Source organism: Podarcis filfolensis (assembly GCF_964270895.1).
Source record: "Podarcis filfolensis genome assembly, chromosome: 2".
In the NCBI taxonomy this organism is placed as follows: Eukaryota; Metazoa; Chordata; class Lepidosauria; order Squamata; family Lacertidae; genus Podarcis; species Podarcis filfolensis.
This window is the reverse complement of record NC_139605.1, coordinates 108,682,590-108,704,754: the sequence shown is the minus strand read 5'-3', so window position 1 is coordinate 108,704,754 and position 22,165 is coordinate 108,682,590. Positions and strand designations below refer to the sequence as shown.

The 22,165-nt window shown below is 43.3% G+C and overlaps 1 protein-coding gene across 5 annotated transcripts in view; it reads left to right on the top strand.

Moving 5' to 3' along the window:
• The window catches only part of DIP2B (disco interacting protein 2 homolog B), a 181,406-nt gene extending 164,473 nt beyond the window's left edge, over nt 1-16,933 (top strand). For all 5 annotated transcript variants that reach the window (XM_083598561.1, XM_083598564.1, XM_083598565.1 and 2 more), the window contains 11 exons: nt 202-313; nt 936-1,045; nt 2,381-2,511; nt 3,759-3,927; nt 5,092-5,262; nt 6,272-6,333; nt 8,974-9,031; nt 9,587-9,661; nt 10,066-10,243; nt 11,211-11,334; nt 12,779-16,933. In XM_083598561.1, coding sequence (XP_083454687.1) covers nt 202-313; nt 936-1,045; nt 2,381-2,511; nt 3,759-3,927; nt 5,092-5,262; nt 6,272-6,333; nt 8,974-9,031; nt 9,587-9,661; nt 10,066-10,243; nt 11,211-11,334; nt 12,779-13,031 — 1,443 coding nt within the window. In that variant the 3' untranslated portion in view covers nt 13,032-16,933. The remainder of the gene's footprint in view (nt 1-201; nt 314-935; nt 1,046-2,380; nt 2,512-3,758; nt 3,928-5,091; nt 5,263-6,271; nt 6,334-8,973; nt 9,032-9,586; nt 9,662-10,065; nt 10,244-11,210; nt 11,335-12,778) is intronic.
• Nucleotides 16,934-22,165: the final 5,232 nt, after the last annotated feature.

Here is a 22,165-nt window from a genome sequence, read left to right as displayed (position 1 = left end):
TGCCCTGGCCTGGTTTGCATGACACACTGTGTAAAGCACTTTGAACACTCAAAGAAACACTGTACTAATAGGTGGTGGTTTCAGATACAACCAAGTTCCTTAGTTTGCAAGCTCTTAAATCTCAGGTTAGTTTATGGTAGTCTGTGTTTGCTAATTCTTTGTTTGCTTCCTAACAGCAGTCACTTGTTCAATGTGTTTTAGGTTAGCAAAGCTGCCTGTATCCTCACAAGTCAGACCTTGATGAGGCTACTGAGATCCAGAGAGGCGGCATCTGCTGTTGATGTGAAAACCTGGCCAACCATCATTGATACAGGTAAGAGAGCTACTGGTCTGTCTAGCTGTTCTAGTTACTTGCTAGCCATATTCATAGAGGAGAGGGATTTCTCACCAATACCACAATTGTTGAGCATTCACAGAGAACAGAAGCTATTTAAAGTTTCTAGTTGCTTACTGCCGCCTGCAAAATACTAGTCCAAATCTGATTTCACACCTTAGCAAGGTTCTCAAATGATAGACAATCATTGGTCGTCTGCTTGTAGCCCATATTTCCTTGCGAAGTACTGCATGACATTCTGTTTACTTAAAACGAATAGGCTGATTGATGAAATCAGATTAAGTTCAGAGTAATCAGATACTTCTGCGCCAACCTGGTGATGTGTATGTGTGTGTCCTTATAGGTCATCTTAAAAGTTGAACCGATTGGCTTCTTGTATGATGTGGGCATTCTCCTTTTCTTAGGCAAATTGTTTTTAGAAAATATGTAAACAGGTCCCGGTTGTAATTTATTTGGAAAACAAAGAGACTACCTTGTAAGTGTGTTGCCAAAGGTAGTTCTATTGCATTCCAGCATCTCCTGCTTGCTTTGTTCCCCAGAGAAGCTCATTTTTAAAGACCACATACAAAATTAATCACTTTCATTTTTTTATCTGCTCCAGATGATTTGCCCAGGAAGCGGCTACCTCAGGTCTATAAACCACCAACTCCAGAAATGTTGGCATACCTGGATTTCAGTGTTTCCACAACAGGGATGCTTACAGGAGTGAAGGTACAGTAGTGTCTCGCTAGTTGGTTTTGTGTTTGGGCTCCTGTTCTATAGCCTGAGCCCTAGATGTACCTTAGGGGCTTTCACATCTTTGGCTGCAAGATTATGAATACATTGGACTGGCATGTTACTTAGCACCATACCTCAGTCAATAATTTGAGCGGTGTTCCTGGTGTTCCAATGGTTTAAATGAAATTAGAAAGAGCTTAGACCACACAGGAGTTTGTGGCATGCATGCATAGGATAGGTTTCCTTTTGTGCCAGGCTTGCCAGCGGTTTACTGCTGCCTGATCCCTGGCTCAGCAGGGACAAAACCAAACCACATTGCAGCATTTATTAAAGATTTTCTTGATTTACAAAGGTATGTGCAATGTCTCTCTCTCTCGTATTTTTTCCCCATGTAACTTTTGTGGGTTTTTTTTTTTAGAAATCAGTTTCATTTGTTGAGATATTAGGAAGAATAGGGGAAAAGAGGTGGAGGCGGAAAAGATGAGTGGGGGTGGGGTCAGGTGGTGATGTTTCTATTTTACTTAATATATGTGGGGTTTTGTGTCAGCGTCGCTTGTGCAGGTTCTCTGCTGTTCACTTGTGTTCCTTTGGTGGTGAGAGAGGTTGGGGTTGGCCTAGGGTGTGGCTGTTCATTTGGGGTTGGCTGTGGTGGTCTTTGTTTTCATGTATGAGTAGGTTCGGTGGGTGTTTTGGATCAGGTTAGCCATATTGATTTGTATGCTGTTGGTGGATTTTTATCACTGTCTTGTTGGGCTGTGTATGTGATAGAACTGAGCAGTGTTGATATTAAAGTGGACCTCTCTGATGCCATGGACTATTCCTGTGGCACACTGGGCAGTGGGATGGTCACCATTAGCCTTTGCAAAGCATTTGACATCCTATGCTGTGGGAGAGCAACAGCATCTCAGTAGTCTGAGAATTGGGAGAGCATATTAAAGACTTGGATTTCTTGCTCGGGCACAGACTGCCTGTGCAAGGCTGAGCAGAAGTCCTTTGTCTCCCTGAGCTCCGTTTCCCCCCCTGTGCACTTGTTCATACCGTGAGGACAGTAATCCTTTCCTGCCTTTCTTGACAAGAGACTTTGAGGGTGTCTATGATGGAAGCAAGCAGCTCTGGATGCTGCTATGAAGAAAGCAGCACCAATCTATACTAAGGAATGATTCTGGGCTTGCTTTCCTGATTTAGTGAAATAGTTAAACTAATGCTTTAAATAATCAGCATCACTTAACCTCACAATGTGGTTTCCCATGGGCATACATGTAAGGTTGTATTTATCACGTTCTTGCTATTCTGCGACTTGGATTCACTAACCCCCCTCCCTTTTTCCAGATGTCCCATGCAGCAGTCAGCGCCCTCTGCAGAGCCATAAAACTCCAGTGTGAACTATACTCCTCGCGTCAGATTGCCATCTGTTTAGATCCCTATTGTGGGCTTGGCTTTGCACTTTGGTGCCTTTGCAGGTAGGAACCAGGATGCAGTTACAACACGGGTCAGCAAAATTTTTGTGGCTTTGGCCAGTTCACGGTCCCGCAGACACTGCGGTGGGCCGGAGTGCATGCACATGCGCATGCACACACACAAACACTATTTCTGGCACTCCTTCTGGTGCGGAGGAAGCGTGTGGAGGAGGAGCTTCCTGCAGCCAATGGGAAGCCAGCCAGCATCGCAGAAGGCGGTCCCTGCTCTGCTCCATGCCGGTTTAGTGCGGCACACGGGAGCTGACCAAGCGGGCGGCAGGGGTCCATGGGCTGGTTAAACAACCCCCATGGGCCACTTGTGGCCCTTGGGCCTTAGGTTGCAGACCCCTGAATTAGAAGAACGGATAGATTTGCAGGGGAATGGTCCTTAACCGGTGTAAACAGGAACACTGGTCTTTGTCTGTTCAAAGGGTCTGATTGGAACATCTGGGGATTTCTGTGAAGTGAATCCAGTTCACATGAGCCAGGAGTACAAGTGCACTGTCTCCTAAACAGCAAGCAAATTTCATCAGCTAGATGTCTTAACATTTGTCTTTGGGCTATTAAAATTGACAGAGGCTTCTCCATACATAGAAACTGTGCAGAGTCAAAATCTCGCCCCCCCCCTTTATATCCTGTGTGTTGACACTTTCCCCTTGGGGATTATATGTCTGCAAGGAGATGATGTTTATCTAGTACAAATAATTTAATTTAAATGTAGCCTTCCGGATACACACGGAAACATTCATTTTAGTTGTTCACGAGCTATTCTAAGCCTGAGACCTACATTTGGTGACTCACTTACCCGAAACATTCACAATCCACAAACCTGCAATACCCTGTCCCCTACAGCAGTGCAAACAAGCTGAGCCCCAGAAATCCCTAGGTAATACTGAGATCAGATACCATGGCCAAGGGCCTCTGTGGAGCTATGCAGCAAGGTAAAAATTTATATAAATAGATCTTATAAATAAATGCTGTATAAGAGCCACTGATGCTTCTACGGTTAATGGTTTGAACAATCACAACAACTCCCAGCTAATAATGATCTGTCTCAAAAGCTGCTGTATGCCAATAAGCCTGGAATTTGCTTGGATTTAGATACCAGTGGGGGCTGGGGCTGGGGGTGGTTTGCATGTGAGCACCAAAGTCACCATCAGGAGAACAGGTTAGGCAGTGCCAAGTGAATGGACTCCATCCACTTCCAAAAACTGATATATATTTCTCTTGTCTGTGATCTTCCTTGGCAGTGTGTATTCTGGTCACCAATCCATCTTAATTCCTCCTATGGAGCTGGAATCCAACCTTTTTCTGTGGCTCTCCACTGTAAGCCAGTATAAAATACGGGACACTTTCTGTTCCTACTCGGTCATGGACATGTGTACAAAGGGGCTTGGGAATCAGGTTGATGTTTTAAAGGTAAGAAGCTCAAGCACGTTACAGTAGGTATTGGTGGGAATTTGTTTCCATTTTTTAAAATACATTCTGGTTTTCAGACTGTCACAATTGAAAATTTGGATCTCTCTTCCTTTTGTAAGGAGCCTTTTTTTCCTTAAGGTTTCTCTGGCTATCTTGTGTAGGCATCTTTGAAATTCAGTTTAGAAACATCGAGCACAATCAACTGAGAAATTATTCTGCATAAGCACCATTGAAATGAATGGAGAAGCTGCACAAGAGCCCTGCTATTCATTTGTGTTCCCAGTGTACTGCCAGTTTAGTTTAAATCTGTGGAAAAGTGCACTTGATAAATATTTTAAATAAATAAACGGAGTACAGTATCTAACTCAGAAAAGATAGTGGCAAGGGAATGTTAAACGAATTTAGGAGTAAAATGGAGCAGCATGGTAGATTTTGCATCTAAAAGTAACAGATGCTGCTAGTTCAGTCCTCTGGTGCAAGATTATTACCTGTTATAGCCAGTTGGTTCATCAAACAAAACTAGTAAGATTTCTGCTGGGGTGGGATCAGAAAAACTCAGCAGCCAAGGATTTGCTTCTTAGCATTACTTGGTGTGTTCTGTAAAAATGAGGCCAGTATTCAGGCTTGACCTGTACTCTTTGGTGTCAACTGGATTTTTGTCAGTGGTGAGTTGGGAAGGGTGAGTCATTGGACCCCATTGTTAGAACTTTTTCTTTTTGCTATGTTAGTGTGACCAGATGGATATCTTGCCATTTGCACAAAATGCATATTGTTTTAATGATTACCCAGCAACCCTGATGGTACATACTGATCTGACTCTTTGAATACAGTTCATATCTTTTGATCCTTCCAAGGTTTTTTCTCTTCTGCCATAAAATGCCGAGTGTGCCCTGGACTCCCATATCTGCCTAAAAACTACAGGTTATATGGGAAGGGTAACACTGGTACATTTTGTCCCTACATTTCTAAAGGAGTAGATCAGGAGTATTAAACAGATGTAGCTGTGCCAGTGATTTCCTAGTGATCAGGAGACAGTGACAGCATAACAGAGAACCTAATTATGCATTGCGGGCTACAAAACCGGGGCACTAAATGGAGGACTGGCTAACATTGTCCTTGCTTTGCCTGTTAGAAGCTAACTAGTTTCATTGTGTGTATTGGCAGGCAAGAGGCATTAACCTGTCTGGTGTCCGGACCTGTGTGGTTGTGGCAGAAGAGCGTCCACGTGTTGCCCTTACTCAGTCCTTCTCCAAGCTCTTCAAGGACATTGGCCTCTCACCTCGTGCAGTCAGCACCACTTTTGGGTCAAGAGTCAATGTTGCTATCTGTTTACAGGTAACAGTGAAGCCTTGTTGGTTTCCTTATTGGGTTTCAGGGGGCCCTGCACAGTCGATGTATTCCCAACCTGCAAATGCAGCCTTTGAAGCTTTTGAAACTCGCTTTGTTCTGATTTACACCGCTATTTTCACTGACCTCTCGACACCTTAGATTGTTTTTATAATCTAAGAGCTGTTTTTCCTGCTGTGAGCATAAACAATTACATCCACTTACACTGCTGAACAATTCAAGAGATCGCATTTGCTCGAAGGAGCTTCAGGAAGGTTTTTATCAGTTAATAATAATAATAATAATAATAATAATAATAATAATAATAATACAGTCGGTTCTTGGTTCTCGAACTCCTTGTGACTAAAACATTTTGGTTCCTGAATGCCACAAGCCTAGAAGTAAGTGTTGCAGTTTACAAGCGTTTTTGGAAAGCTGAACGTCCTACGTGGTTTCTGCAGCTTCCGATTGAGTTCAGGAAGCTCCTGCAGCCAATTGGAAGCTGCACCTTGGTTTTTAAACGTTTTCGGAAGTTGAGCGGACTTCCAGAATGAATTCCATTCGAGAACCAAGGTATGACTGTAATAATAATTTTATTATTTATACCCTGCCCATCTGGCTGGGTTTCTCCAGCCACTCTCGGCGGCTTACAATACATAAATACATACAGAAGGAAGTGGGTAACAGATGAAAATCCATGTGATCTTTACTTATATGCCAATATGTGTCACACACAGACACATACACACATATTTATATATAATTATACATGAGAAAGGGCTGCTCTCTGTTGCTTGTCTATCCTTCTGTGGACTGAGAAAAATGGGGGTTGTAATGTTAGTCAGAAGTGGTGGAAAGTCTTCCATATATTCTTATGTTTCCAGCAGAAACTATTGCTCAATACATGCACTCTGAGCCTTAGGCATTTGATCATCCACAGAAGAGCTTCTAATTATTACTTGTCTCATTATGAGTAGGAACTAAATACACTTAAAAATAACCTCTGTTAATGTTTTAGGGAACCTCAGGGCCTGATCCTACCACGGTGTACGTGGATCTGAAATCCTTAAGACATGACAGGTACTACTACTATATTTATCTATTTATGTATTTGTTTATGTTGTTATTCTGTAACCAAGATTGATGGTGCAGATGCACAGAGATTTCTCAGATTTGTGAAAACGCCACTGAATTTGAACACGTGCAAGACCTCTGAAAAGAGAGCGCAAGACCTCTGAAAAGGAGAGGAAGGGCGAGAAGCTGGGTAGAAGAAACCACACACGCACAAAAATCATTCACAGACAGTTGTTCTCATTCTTTGCCTAAAGTCAATTATTCACCGGCGTCTCCACCAACTCCATAGTAGTTAACACCCCATATCTGAAGAACTTCACCCTCCCCCCACAAAAAAAAGTTACAGTACAGTATTACAAAAACCAAATAGTGAATCTCCTCTGCCAGTTTTTTTATTTACCTACTTCCCTGGTTGGTCTTGATGACCAGGAATTCCACACAGGCAGGTGCATGGAATTCCCTGCAGGTGAGTGTGTGGGCTGGGAAAAGAGGAACAGAGCAGCCTGTCCCTCCTTTAGCTAATTTGCTTGGCTTTCATGCAGGCCTTGAGGGAAACGAAGCCCCTTCCCCCATGAACAGCAAAGAAGCTGAGCGAGTTGGCAAAGGAGAAACAGTGCTCAGTTTTTCTTTTGCAAACTCTGGTGTGTTTCCACTTTCCCTTCCTTGCTATATAGGAAGTGTGATAGGAATTTTGAGGTCTTAGATATATGTTAAATGTTCATAAGTGTACCAACCAAGCACGTACATAGATCAGCACTGGAAGACCAATCCGGAACCATTTTTGATTCCCAAACTGTCCCAAACTGACCAAATGTTTTCTCTGCAAGGTCAAAGGAAAATGGAAAATCCTCCCCATTGTCTTTTCCTTCACAAATCCTGTCTTAAGGGTATGTCTGTGTTTGAATAGGGTGTGAGCCTGTGACATGGCCCAGGAACTAAGTACAGTGGTACCTCGGGTTACATACGCTTCAGGTTACAGACTCCACTAACCCAGAAAATGTGCTTCAGGTTAAGAACTTTGCTTCAGGATGAGAACAGAAATCGTGCTCTGGCGGCACGGCAGCAGCAGGAGGCCCCATTAGCTAAAGTGGTGCTTCAGGTTAAGAACAGTTTCAGGTTAAGTACGGACCTCCGGAACGAATTAAGTACTTAACCCGAGGTACCACTTTATTTATCATTACAAAGGACTGGCCAGGCTCCCCAATCAAGTAACCTGCCAGACAGGAGATAAACGACAGGAGAAAAACAACATTCAAATTTCTGTTTTAGACCGCCTTTTCTGTGATGTAGGTAGGATGTATCTGGGGGGTGGTCTTAGGTTACACTCCTTCTGTGATGTTTCTGGGGGTGGTCTTGATCTACAGGGTGGCAATTTCAAAAGTCCATATAAGGCCTTGCACGCCATTGTTCTGGGTTCCTCCTCCCTCCTTCGTGTGGTGAGTGAGGACCCTGTTGCAACAGATCAATAAAGATCAGGCTTACTAGCTGCTTTGCTTCTCAATATTCTCTGGTTGGCCTCTGTTATTTTCTCCTACCAATAGGGAACCTACGTAAGGACTCTATATGGGCTCTTGGGTACCCTATAAGGGAAAAGGGCAGATTTTTGTTTACAACAGAAGGAAAGTGGAAACACACCGGAGCAGGCGTGGACAAGTGGAGCAGTCCAAGACACAGGAGGCAGACTGTGCTTCACGTCTTCTCTGCCATTAAGCTGTATTTCTAGTCTAGCCTGCACCGTTTTTTACTTGCCTGCTTTTTATTCATAAGAGTTAAATGTTTTGCAGGCCAGCATTTGCCCTAATCCGCAGTGCTAATGCTGTTTTACCAGCCTTTCCCTCCCTCGTTTGCTCCATAGGCATCAGAAACTATTGTTCAGAAGTGGCTGCTCTTTAGGTCTTGGGTGCCGGACTGTGATTGATTCATTTACACACACACACACACACACACACACACACACACACACACACACACACAATGATGACATGGCTTGAATCTGAACTGGAAGAAAGCTCTGGGCAGCATTCACCTACAAACCCTGTCATCAGAAGTTCTGTGCAAGAGCTTCTGCTTACATGGCAGAGGTCCCCCCAGCTCTTCTGCCCTCCATCCAACCCCCCCCCAGAAAAGTACACAGGGCAAGGGGTGGGTGGGGATTGTTCTGTCTGGGAAGCTGATATATTTATGCATTTGTAATAGCATAACGTTGAACTCTACTTTTTGCTTGGCTACATTAAAAAGTTGTCCAGAATACTGAAAGGTAGGGTTGCCACCTTTCTTCTGACAATATACAGGGTGGGGTGGGGTGGGGTGGTGGTGGGGAGAGCCCGCCCCCCCAGTCTGGTGCTGAAGTGACTTCAAAGCAATCCATTACAATCTATTGCAGCCTAACAGGATCGCCTCTCTGGAATTTGTCATACACAGGCATGCACACCCACCCACAAATTTGCAAATTTGACTGTCCAGAAAGACAAACTGTACATACAGGACAAACTGTATCAATACAGGACATAACATTTTACATTGAAATATGGGACAATCCTGTATTCTGCAGGACAGGTGGCAACCTTACTGGAAGGGTACTTTTATCATTTACTTACTAAACTACAAACACATGCATTAAAAAAATTATTCCATCTTTTTCTCCAGAGTGCGGTTAGTCGAAAGAGGTGCTCCACAGAGCCTGCTGCTCTCAGAGTCAGGCAAGGTAATGTCACATCTGTTTGTGAGTTGTCTTGGCACGCAGCCAGACAGCTCTGGGTCCTTGAGAAATGTTTCCTGCATGCCTGTAGAATAAGGGGACAATGGAACAAATTCAGGCTTTATTTGCATGTGATAGAGAACTGCTAAACAAACTCCTCTCTGTGTTATCACAAAGGTTGTTTCACAGATTTGGTGTATTTGGGACTGAAAGTTATCCTTTTGGTGTCATTTGACACATTACATTTATTGTAGCTTGTACTGAATATTTTTTTAATATATGAATTAGACTGGCTGAAGTAATGTTTCTGAGTTAGATTTAGAATAGGGCTTCTCTCTGTGTGTTTTTCACCTGAGTAGACAGCTGGTGTCAGGTGGGCAACAGTAGTTATCCTAATGAAATATACCTCTTCTTTGCTATAAAATGCCCTATTCTGATTGCTTACATTATATTTGTGGGCATCAGAGCTGCATCATACCCTGAAAAGTTGAAGACAGATTTGTAAAACCTGAGTCACTAATACAGAAGCCAATTTTCAAGCCTACTTTTCATCTCTCTTAGATACTGCCCGGGGTCAAAGTGATAATTGTTAATCCTGAGACCAAAGGACCAGTTGGGGATTCTCACCTTGGAGAGGTATTTTCTGCCTTTGTTTTATGTATGTATTTGATCCAGTTCAGTCTTGAAGAGCTCCTTTTTGTTTCACAAGGGTGTTCAGTTGATCATTTCACATTTTTGCAAGCTGAAAATTTGCATACCAGTGTTAAAGGCAAGTGTTTTGTTCAGCTGGCTGAGTTTGCATGTAGGCATCTTTTGAATCTCAAATCAAAGTATATACGTTTTAGAAAATTGCATCCATTCTGAATGAAGCTGCATTCCAAAGAACACCTATACAATTTGGCAAGTTTGAATTTAAAGGCTTTTACAGGTCAAATGTGCATTTGTATTTTAGCTCTTTCCTTTCACTTCAGCCTGTTTTATTGCAAGACACGTCTTTGATCTCCTTTAAGTATCAGGTTCTGTGTTTCTCAATTTTGCAGATCTGGGTGAATAGCCCCCACACTGCCAGTGGTTACTACACAATCTATGATAATGAAACCCTCCAAGCAGATCATTTCAACACCCGCCTGAGCTTTGGTGACGCTGCCCAGACTCTCTGGGCACGAACAGGGTACCTTGGATTTGTACGCCGAACTGAGCTCACAGCAGCCAGTGGAGGTAGAACAAGACAGTCCTTTTCCCCTTGGGAGAAGGTTCATAAACTTTGGATTGCAGTGTGCAGATAACTTCGGGGGGGGGGGGGGACATTTTGCAGCTAGCTTATCCCTGAATTCGTTTGTGTTTTTTTCAGAACATGTGCCTGTTTTTCTTGCAAGGGCGTTCCCAATTTCATGGAATAATGTGATCTAATATATATATATCTATATTGTGTAGCTTCTTTCTTAGCTATTGGTATTTAGGGGGAAATTATTATAGCAGGGGGGTGGGGCAGGGGAGGAAAACACTTTTCAGCCCAAGGGCCACTTTCTGGGCATTGCTTGTGATTGGTGGCTGAGGCCAGAGACCCAAAGGGGGTGGAGCAATGGATGTGACCCGTACCTTTTTGTACAGCAGGCTACAGCTGTGCAGAAATCAGTGGTTTCTGCACACACATACCCTTCTCCATCCAAGCAAGCAAAGAGGCATTACGACGGTTTAAGGACCCTTTCCAGCTAGACAAAAAACCACAAGGAGGGTACAGAGAAGGGCAGGGGGTGGGCTGGAGTCCAGAAGCCAGATAGAGAGGCCTTGAGGGTCCCTACCACCACGGGTGTAGCCAGGATTATTGTTGGGGGGGCAGGACTTTCGTTGGGGCAGAACCAATGTGATTGGTCAGTTAAGTATTTCTATTGTTTTACTTGATCTAAGGGTGGCAGCTCCCCCCCCCCCCCCGGCTACACCCATACCCACCATTACAACCGAGGGCAAATCTTTTATTGCTTATTTCTAAGAGAACTGCCTCATTTTTTTTTCATTTATAATTTTTTTTGGGGGGAGAGGTGAAGTTTTTAAATTATTAGTTCACTTTATAATGTACATATTGTCTCATATGTAATTACTGAGGGCATTTTTGCTATCCTCACAATCACTTACTAACTCCGTTTTAAAGAATTTGTACATATAATATTTATTCTTTCCTCCCCAGAACGCCATGATGCACTGTATATCGTAGGGGCATTGGACGAAACTCTTGAACTACGGGGCTTGCGCTATCATCCGATTGACATAGAGACCTCAGTTTCTCGGACGCACAGGAGCATTGCTGAATGGTAAGGCACCCTGAAGCTTGCGTTCCATCCCCTCCCCCCCAACATTGAAATGAAAATGCATTATTGTTAAGGTAAAGGTTTGGAATTATAACACAGGGGCACCAATTGTAGGAGCAGGATCATAGCAATCTGGATTCTTGGCTTTTCCAGCTACACACTGGGACACTATTAAGCTGAGTCTAATATTAGTTTTGAGCTTTGGATGACAACTCCAAACATTCTCTCTTCAGTGCTGGTATGCAATGTACTGCAAAACATTAAGGTCCATTTCACATGTTACACAACAACAGACCCAAGTATGCCACAGAACATATACTGGTCAAAGAGTGGCAGTCAATCCCATCTCTCTAAGGGGAATACTTGTATTATACACGTTTTCAGATTCCTGTTAGCTGCATTCACCCTTAACATTTTCAGGTGTACACTTAAAGCACATTGTGGGTGCATTTCCCCCCTGTGTAATGCATGGTGTAGGGACATGGGTGGCGCTGTGGTCTAAACCACTGAGCCTAGGATTTGCCAGTCGGAAGGTTGGCTGTTCAAATCCCCGCGATGGGGTGAGCTTCCGTTGCTCAGTCCCAGCTCCTGCCAACCTAGCAGTTCAAAATCACGTCAAAGTGCAAGTAGATAAATAGGTACCGCTCCGGCGGGAAGGTAAACGGCATTTCCGTGTGCTGCTCTGGTTTCACCAGAAGCGGCTTAGTCATGCTGGCCACATGACCCGGAAAAACTGTTTGCAGACAAACGTCGGCTCCCTCGGCCTGTAAAGCGAGATGAGCACCGCAACCCCAGAGCCATACGTGACTGGACTTAACTGTCAGGGGTCCTTTACCTTTACCTTTTAATGCATGGTGAGCTTTGAATATGAAATTAGGTGCACTAAATGAAACGAGGAAGCACCCATCTACTTCAAATTGTTGTCTTCAGAGGATGCATAGACTTGTATCCAAAGATTTGGTGACAGTTTGGGCCACATAAAGGGCTTCTAAGAGAAAAAAGCATATCAAGATCTAGTTGCTGGAAAATAAAGGGCAACATATTCCAAAGGTGCAATGTTTTTTAAGTGTACAGTGGTACCTTGGGTTACATACGCTTCAGGTTACAGACTCCGCTAACCCAGAAATATTACCTCGGGTTAAGAACTTTGCTTCAGGATGACAACAGAAATCGCGCAGCAGCAACGTGCCGGCAGCGGGAGGCCCCATTAGCTAAAGTGGTGCTTCAGGTTAAGAACAGTTTCAGGTTAAAAACGGGCCACCGGAACGAATTAAGTTCTTAACCCAAGGTACCACTGTAGATGCGTTTATCAGTGGCACAATTTAAGGCCAGGGAACCTTATGTTCACTGGCAAAACCTGACGCAGTGGAAGTCTTACGATAGACATGTAGACTTTGTTCCTGTAAATGTGTATAATAAATTGTGGATCTGTTAACTTTTCTCCCAGTGCCGTATTCACGTGGACCAACTTACTTGTGGTGGTTGTGGAGCTATGTGGCTGTGAGCAGGAGGCCCTCGATCTTGTCCCTCTGGTTACCAATGTGGTTTTGGAAGAACATTATCTAATTGTGGGAGTTGTGGTAGTGGTCGATCCCGGGGTGATTCCAATCAATTCCAGAGGAGAGAAGCAGCGCATGCACCTCCGTGACAGCTTCTTGGCTGACCAGCTGGATCCCATCTACGTAGCATACAATATGTAATTTGGGGACCATGGGGCATAGTACAGTTTACAAAGCATTCAAGGACCAGTGAAGTATGTGCAAACAAACAAACAAAACCTGGTTAACAATTAGTGATTATCGTTGTGAAGCTGGATCATGCTATCCTACTGTCTTCTCTCTCGTGGGCTGGCAGCGATGGACTTCTCGAAAGGCAGAAGATGGCAGCCAGTGAAGAACATTTGGATTGCAGGATGTTGGCTTTACAGACAATGGGAAGCTGGCCTGCATGAGAAAACAGCAAATTACTAAGGCCTTTACTGTAGTGTAAACTTTTTCATCTGTTGTATATATTTGTATTTTTTCTAATACTGTTTTAGGATTATACGAGGGGAGGGTTTATTTAGTTAAGATAACAACCTGCAAGAACCAGGTCATGTGAGTCCTGCTCATTCCTACCCCTGCCCCCCGGTGAACAGTGTGCTTTGCAACTTGTAAGTTAGCTTAATTCTGTAGTCTGTTAATACGGGAATCACACTGCTTACTTAAAATTGTGCCATGACCAAATCAAATAATCCACTGAACTGAAGAATTACTTATTCGTATAGATACTTCTTGAATTAAAAAAAAAAGGATTTTGCCTATATTTTAAATATGTAAATAATAATATGCATAATTCATTTATTTAGAAAATCGGCTCAGATAATGACATATGAGGTAGACATTGTTTTAAGGATTTCAGTATTGGGTGGAATTCTACATCATGCTGTGGCGAATGTCCCGTCGGCACTAGTCCTGCAGTTTACCAGACGGAACAATCTTTCCACCCCTCCTGCCACCCACTGTTCACCCAATACCCCTCCCACAGGCAAATTTCAGGGGGGGGGGAGCCCTGTTGTGTGCAAGTAGAAGCCCTCACACAGGGCTTGCACTGACCGGACTCCTTAAGTGAACCCCACCCAAAGTCCTTAAAATAAATCAAGTGTGTTTGGCAATTAATGCAAGCAATGCAGATAGGTTGTCCATTCAGTTTTTACTGTTTAGTTGCTGGCCAGAGTATGTCATAGCATGTAGAAGAAACTGATATTTTAAAGGCACATGTTTATAAAAGAGGCTGACCTCCATAAGCTTTAAAAGCGTTTTATAAACAACAAGAAAAATTCTGCAACTCTGGAATGTTTAATATAACCTGTATAGCCTCTGCATACTCTTTGTCATGAATGATGTGTAGGCAGGTCACCAGTTTTATCAGAACCACTCAGTTCATGGTCCAAATCATGATTCCTTCTTTTCCTTCCTTGGTTGTGCATAGTAACAGGTGCAAATGCCAGAGCGACTTTCATTTAAACTGGAAAAAAGCCCTGCCCGTTATCTTGAAGCTTGCACTGCTTTCTGGGCGAGACTTGTTACTGCAAAGCAGGAGCTTTGGCAGAATGTCTTCAAAGCAGGGACAGTTGCAATTCTGTTGAAATAGTGGGGAAATACCTCTCCATATGTTGTTGTGATTATTCTACGCCAAGTGACTGATCAGTTTCCAGCGTTCAAAGAATTGATGACAATAGATGCCTTAAAATGTGCTGGAACATCCATTGTCTGGGAATGGTTTGCAGTTCCCTGTCTTCAGTGAGCTGGGAAAAGCAAGATTTCGGTCTTTTTATTTAGATCCTCACTTTTGTGGTTGTGCCCTTATGCCTATTCTTTCCCACTTCCCCTTCTGTCTGTTTGTTAAAAGAACACTGAAAGCAGATGCCAGAAATGGTGACAACTCTTCTTGGGCCATTTGTGGTCTATGTGTAAATAGTTAGAATATTTTAATAATATCTGTTTACCCACCCTGTAACAAAGTTAATGTTTTTAGACATTTTTAAGAGAGATATAAACTTGGATTAAATCCTAAACTACAACAGCTATATTAAGTGCAGCTCTGACAACTATCCCTTAAAACAAATTCCAAATGTATACTTGAAAAACTTTCTGTACAAACTTTTCAAATAGTTCTTTTTATGACCTGATGTATTGATATTTAGACAGAAAGCTTTTAAATATATTAACAAAATATTTACGGTTATCTTCTACGGTCACACATAATGGTGATGGGATGTATCATAAAACAAAGAATTATGGCAAAACTAGGAACAGGATAGAAGGGGAGGTCCATTGCTTCAAACTGCTGAAATATTAACTACTGGCTCATAGCAGAGACGGTTTTAATATTTTGCATTATCAGTATTTCCACAGTGTGGTGCTGCTACATAAATACAAAGCCCTCTATGCTGAAATAGTTTTGGCATGTCATTTGCAATGGTTTGGAAAAGAAACACACACTTGCTATCATTCAGCATGTGAACCACACAGTACAGATGGGCTTCAGCATCCAACATAGGTGCAATCCTATGCATGTTTACTTGAAAATACGTCCCACTGTGGCTTACTCCCTTGTAAGTGTGCTTAGGATTGCAGCCTAAATGTCCTGTGCACCCCAGCCCTTATTTTTAACTGCAATGTTGGCTTTTAGGAGGTCTCAGTTTTTGTAATAAACCACTGTCTTAATGCCTTTCCACTGAATGGAACGGTAGCGTGTTCCCTTGGCAACAATTGTGGTGGGTTTCCGCCCCAAACCTATGTGATACCTTTCCACACCCCTTACACTATCAATTCTTCTGAGATGTAGCATAATAGCAATTTTGTGTTCAGTACAGATAAACTTGCTAGAGTGGCATTTTAGAACTTCCAGTCTGGAAGAACTAAGCTGTATTCTGAATTATGGAGGAAAGAAACTTAACCAGTCTCCACCAGTATAACCTTCACCCTTGATCTGATTGTTAAACCAGAAAGAAAACAAATGCTTAGTGTGTGATTTTCATAGATTGCTATCTTCTCAAAAGACCTAATACTCCTGGGATTTCAATTTTGCTTTTTAGGCCTGGGACCTCCACAGTGCTGCATAATAGTTTGCCTTCAGGTAACTTATACAAAATGGCTGAGATTCCAAAGGAATGACTGTGGAATCAGTGTCATGTTTATCTGAGCTGTGACACTGATTTGCTCTGCGTGGCTTTGGGTATGTTATTCCATGTTCTCCATCAGTACATGAGATAGAGCAGCTTATAAAATGGAATTCAATAAAGACGCACCTTCTCCATAGGTTTTGCTAAGGGATCTATCTGGAGCTAGTTTGCCCTTAGTTCTCCCCCATAACCGCCCATGTCAGGGATGAGGCACTCCAGAGGTTGTTGGACTTCAACTCCTTTCAGCAACAGCCAGCAGGGTCAATGTCCTAGTTGTAGTCCCAACATCATCCAGACAGCTGTGGGCTCCCCATAACTGACCTATGTGGTGGTGGTTTTTAGTGAATGCAATGGGGCAATCCAATGTTGCCAGCCCAGTTTTTGTTTAATTTCCATATTAGCTCAGACGATTGTGAACCTAAATAGAATGGGTTTTCGACAATTTCCATGGTTATGAAGCAATTTGGAACAGCTGTTATCTTGAGAGTCGGTTTACTACTATGAACATACAACTTAATGACAAAAATGTCTCATGTCTTACTTTCAGACAATTTCTGCTCTTGTTAATTATGTTTGTAACTGTACTTACTATTCCAACCATGTTCATTTTACACTGCTTTTCTGATTTTAGTTCACTGTGTAGTCAAGAATGATGGGCCGCGCTCTACTGTGCTGGAGATATGGTTGTAAAAAAAAAACAAAAACCAATGTTCATTGTCTTTAGCCCTGAAGGCATTTTTCCTTTTGTTGATGTCAGTAAGTTTACCATTGTCAGATTCAAATTACAACACTGTAATTATGTATAAAGTTTTTTATTTATTTGAAATTAGGTTTTAGATATACTTTTTTTAAAAATTTAACATCTGGCTGGACAGTGTTCCATTAACGCATTGATTGTGTCTCCTTTGTCTTGTGTTAATAAATAATGATGCCTGACTTATTTTATTACATTCTTACCAATATTTTATCCTAGGCTTTCTTCAAGCTCAAGAGTGCTGCACATTTTTGGTTACATTCAATGTAGCACTAAGGAGATTGTTCTATCTGGAGCCATTCCATCTGCCTGATGGAATGATCTTCCCTCTCCCTTCACTGCACTATTCTGGGGTTCTCCTGACCAGGGTAGATTTGGGGAGGGCACAGGTTAGGATGTGCAGGAGGAAAATATGGGAGAAAGTCCCATCCCACTAGTGGCAATTGTTACACTGGCTTCTGCTAGTGCAATAGTTTAGGTCAGTGGTTTTCAACCAGTGTGCCGTGGCACCCTGGGGTGCCTTGAATGATAGGGGTGCCACGAGCCACATTGGCCCCCATCCCTCTTTCCTTCCCTCCCTCCTCTGATGCCCTCTCATGTCTCTGCCTCCCAAAGGCTTGCACAGCTGTTTGTTGCAGCAGCCCTGGCTACAAGCTCCCCATGCAAATGGTGCCTCTGCAGCTGGCCAGGGGGTGCTGGTTGCCAGAAGCTGGTGAAGGAGACCAGGCAAGCAGGTGCCGCGCTGGCCTTTCTTGTGCTTTCTGTGTGCAATGCCTGCCTGGGAGCTGAGTGCCTGGTGCCAAAGGGGAACCGCAGAAAGAATGTAGTTGGTCAAGGGAGCCGTAGACTTACTTTTGCAACTTGCTTTTCAACAGATCCTCCCCCCTCCAAATAGCAAAGTAACAACAATAACCACGCATCAACGTAAGAGCAGCTGCAGACATTTTAAAAGCCAGATAATCACTCCAAACCCATACAGATTACTCCATATACTGTCTAAAAAAGTAATCTTCACTAGCCTCAGATGAAATGAAAGAGAAGGGGTTAAGTGGCGCTTTCAGAGGAGGGAGTGCCAGGGTCAGTATAAGAAGGAAAAAGCCCTGTCTTGTGTGCCACCAACTACTGTATACTTCTTATGCAGTTGGGATATGGCTCCCTTGCCATCTCTCAGCAGATGAGCAGTCCTTAAAAATATCCTGGTCCCAAACTGTTTGGGTCAAGGGGGCCCTCAAAATGCAAAAAAGGTTAGGATTATAGGGGTTTAAAGGTGGTAAATCCACATTTTGAAAAGCAAACCAGGAGTCAATGCAGAGGTAACAATAGAGCCCATGCTCTGGAAACAAAAGCCCCCATCAACAGCATTCTATACTAGCAGTATGTTCAGAAGTTTTCAAAGGTAGCTCCACTCAAAGCGCAATGCAATAATCTTCATGATGTCTGATCACCACTACTACCACCACCAGCAACAGCACCTGGATTATGATGATTGCAGCAGTGGTCCAAGATCAGGACATCAAACAGGTTTGTCTTTTCAGGTACAACTTGATTATTTTGCTAGGAGTTCTGGTCTACTAACAAAAAGTGACTGGTCTAGATTCCACATGACCTTTAGAAGCTCATGTTTACTTTTCAGCTTCAGAATGTTTAGGTACAGTCGTACCTTGGAAGTCGAACAGAATCTGTTCCAGAAGTCCATTCGACTTCCAAAGTGCGGCTTCCAATTGGCTGCAGGAAGTTCCTGCAGCCAATTGGAAGCCACGGAAGCTCTGCCGGACGTTCGGCTTCCAAAATAGCGTTCAAAAACTGGAACAACCACTTCCAGTTTTCATTCGGGAGCCGCAACATTCGACTCCCAAGACGTTTGGGAGCCGAGGTATGACTGTATTGCTATCGTTATTGAAAAACTAGGGTGCACACACATAGCAGACACACATTCCACAGAAAACCAATCCTTCACCTTTCAAAATTTAGGAAATACTCTCTGAGAAAAAAATCACTTTCATTTTAGCACTCACAACAATCCCAAAAAAGCCATCTTGGCTCTCCTAGTGACTCAAAATACGGTATTTCCTCTGCAGAAGGAAATACCTTTGAGAAACCTTAAGACGGGTAGGCCCGTGACCTGGATTCAGGAACTAAATCGGGATGTATTCAAGTCTCCAGGGCCAGATGAACTGCATCCAAGAGTATTAAAAGAACTGGCAGGTGTGATCTCAGAACCACTGGCAGTCATCTTTGAGAATTCCTGGAGAACAGGCGAAGTCCCGGCAGACTGGAGGAGGGCAAATGTTGTCCCTATTTTCAAAAAGGGGAAAAGAGAGGACCCAAATAATTACCGCCCAGTCAGTCTGACATCAATACCAGGGAAGATTCTGGAGCAGATCATTAAGCAAACAGTCTGTGAGCACCTAGAAAGGAATGCTGTGATCACCAATAGTCAGCATGGATTTCTGAAAAATAAGTCATGTCAGACTAACCTGATCTCGTTTTTTGACAGAATTACAACCCTGGTAGATGAAGGGAACGCAGTGGGTGTAGCCTACCTTGATTTCAGCAAGGCATTTGACAAGGTGCCCCATGATATTCTTGTAAAGAAGCTGGTAAAATGCGGTCTTGACTATGCTACCACTCAGTGGATTTGTAACTGGCTGACCGACCGAACCCAAAGGGTGCTCATCAAGGGTTCCTCTTCATCCTGGAGAAGAGTGACTAGTGGGGTGCCACAGGGTTCTGTCTTGGGCCCGGTCTTATTCAACATCTTTATCAACGACTTGGATGATGGACTCAAGGGCATCCTGATCAAATTTGCAGATGACACCAAACTGGGAGGGGTGGCTAACACCCCAGAGGACAGGATCACACTTCAAAACGACCTTGACAGATTAGAGAACTGGGCCAAAACAAACAAGATGAATTTTAACAGGGAGAAATGTAAAGTATTGCACTTGGGCAAAAAAAATGAGAGGCACAAATACAAGATGGGTGACACCTGGCTTGAGAGCAGTACATGTGAAAAGGATCTAGGAGTCTTGGTTGACCACAAACTTGACATGAGCCAACAGTGTGACGCGGCAGCTAAAAAAGCCAATGCATTTCTGGGCTGCATCAATAGGAGTATAGCATCTAGATCAAGGGAAGTAATAGTGCCACTGTATTCTACTCTGGTCAGACCTCACCTGGAGTACTGTGTCCAGTTCTGGGCACCACAGTTCAAGAAGGACACTGACAAACTGGAACGTGTCCAGAGGAGGGCAACCAAAATGGTCAAAGGCCTGGAAACGATGCCTTATGAGGAATGGCTAAGGGAGCTGGGCATGTTTAGCCTGGAGAAGAGGAGGTTAAGGGGTGATATGATAGCCATGTTCAAATATATAAAAGGATGTCACATAGAGGAGGGAGAAAGGTTGTTTTCTGCTGCTCCGGAGAAGCGGACATGGAGCAATGGATCCAAACTACAAGAAAGAAGATTCCACCTAAACATTAGGAAGAACTTCCTGACAGTAACAGCTGTTCGACAGTGGAATTTGCTGCCAAGGAGTGTGGTGGAGTCTCCTTCTTTGGAGGTCTTTAAGCAGAGGCTTGACAACCATATGTCAGGAGTGCTCTGATGGTGTTTCCTGCTTGGCAGGGGGTTGGACTCGATGGCCCTTGTGGTCTCTTCCAACTCTATGATTCTCGGATTCTATGATATGTGCTGCTTGCTTCAATGAATCAAAAGCAAGCAGGCCTCAAGGCTATACAATTTCATTTAACTTGATTGACATGTATGCCCCTATCGTCAGATTTACTACAGTAGCAAATCAGTAGATTTGGGTGGGACAAGTACTTTATAAGCACACCAGAAAGCATTGTGTCCACAGAAGTACTGCAGGCAAATGTGCTATTAATATTATTATTTTCTGGCAGGAGTAGGAGGCTGTCAAATATGTAGTCAAAATATGGTTTATGTGTAGAAAATATTAACTTGAAAATCATCTTATGAACTGAGAAATAATCCAATTCATTTGCAAATACATTTAGTTAAAAAAATATGCTGAATTCAAGAAACATTTTTCTTAATTGTTTATATGTTTAAGGAAGAAATCAAGATAATATTAAGCTATACATAGAAGAAAGCCTCCCTTTGTAACAGCTTTCGGGTAATTATTTTGAGAAGTACTCGGTGCTGAATTCACCTATTGCATTAAGGTCAAGATGGAGCAACGTAATTTGACGAGATCTGAATAAGATAGCAGCAAATACCTAATAACATCAACGTTTCCTTGTTTCTTACATTCCCAGATAGTTCTAGCTAGAATTACAACATACAAAAGTCAAGCCAAAGCGAAACATATTTGCAGGTAACTTATTGCCAGATAATGGCAGGCAACTATGGGGCAGCATACTAGGCCTTCTCTAGCACTGCTTACGGAGGAAAAACAAGAACCCTATGGCTGAGGTAGTGTTTGCAGAGAAAACATTTGCTCAGTTTAGGAATCAAAATGGTTCCAGGTTGGTCTTCCTGTGTTGATCTATGTACGTGCTTGGTTGGTACACTTATGAACATTACCACATATCTAAGACTATGGGACGCAGGTGGCGCTGTGGGTTAAACCACAGAGCCTAGGACTTGCCGATCAGAAGGTGGGCGGTTCAAATCCCCACGACCGGGTGAGCTCCCGTTGCTCAGTCCCTGCTCCTGCCAACCTAGCAGTTCGAAAGCACATCAAAGTATAAGTAGATAAATAGGTACCGCTCTGGTGGGAAGGTAAACAGCGTTTCCGTGCGCTGCTCTGGTTCGCCAGAAGCGGCTTAATCATGCTGGCCACATGACCTGGAAGCTGTACACTGGCTCCCTCGGCCGTTAAAGCGAGATGAGCGCTGCAACCCCAGAGTCGGTCACGACTGGACCTAAGGGTCAGGGGTCCCTTTACCTTTAAGACCTCAAAATTCCTATCACACCTTCCATGTTAAGGAAATAATGCCCAATCAACCCCATGCTTTCTCTTGGCTCAAACAAACACGGATAGGATCGCGCTGCAACCCTGTGCTCTTATTTATTCGCTGGAATCAGCCTTTCCTTAAGAGAGCCCAGGGCAGTGCAAAGAATAAAGTCGGCATATAAATTTAATAAAAATTCTGTGAGCCGCCCTAGGATCTCTTAAGGAAAGGCGGCACATAAATTCAGTAAAAATTCTGTGAACCGCCCTGGGTCCTCTTAAGGAAAAAGGCGGCATATAAATTCGATAAAAAACTTTTTAAATTAAAATACATTTGTTCCTAGGCGCGCGATAACTGGCGGGGCTGCGCAGCTTCACGACCGCCAAGATCTTAGCAGCGCCCTGAAAACTCTACCGCACGCGCAGCCTTGTCGCTCTATACTCCGAACGCCCGCGCCTCGGTGGTTTCCCGAGCGCTCGCGCAGCGGCTGCTCT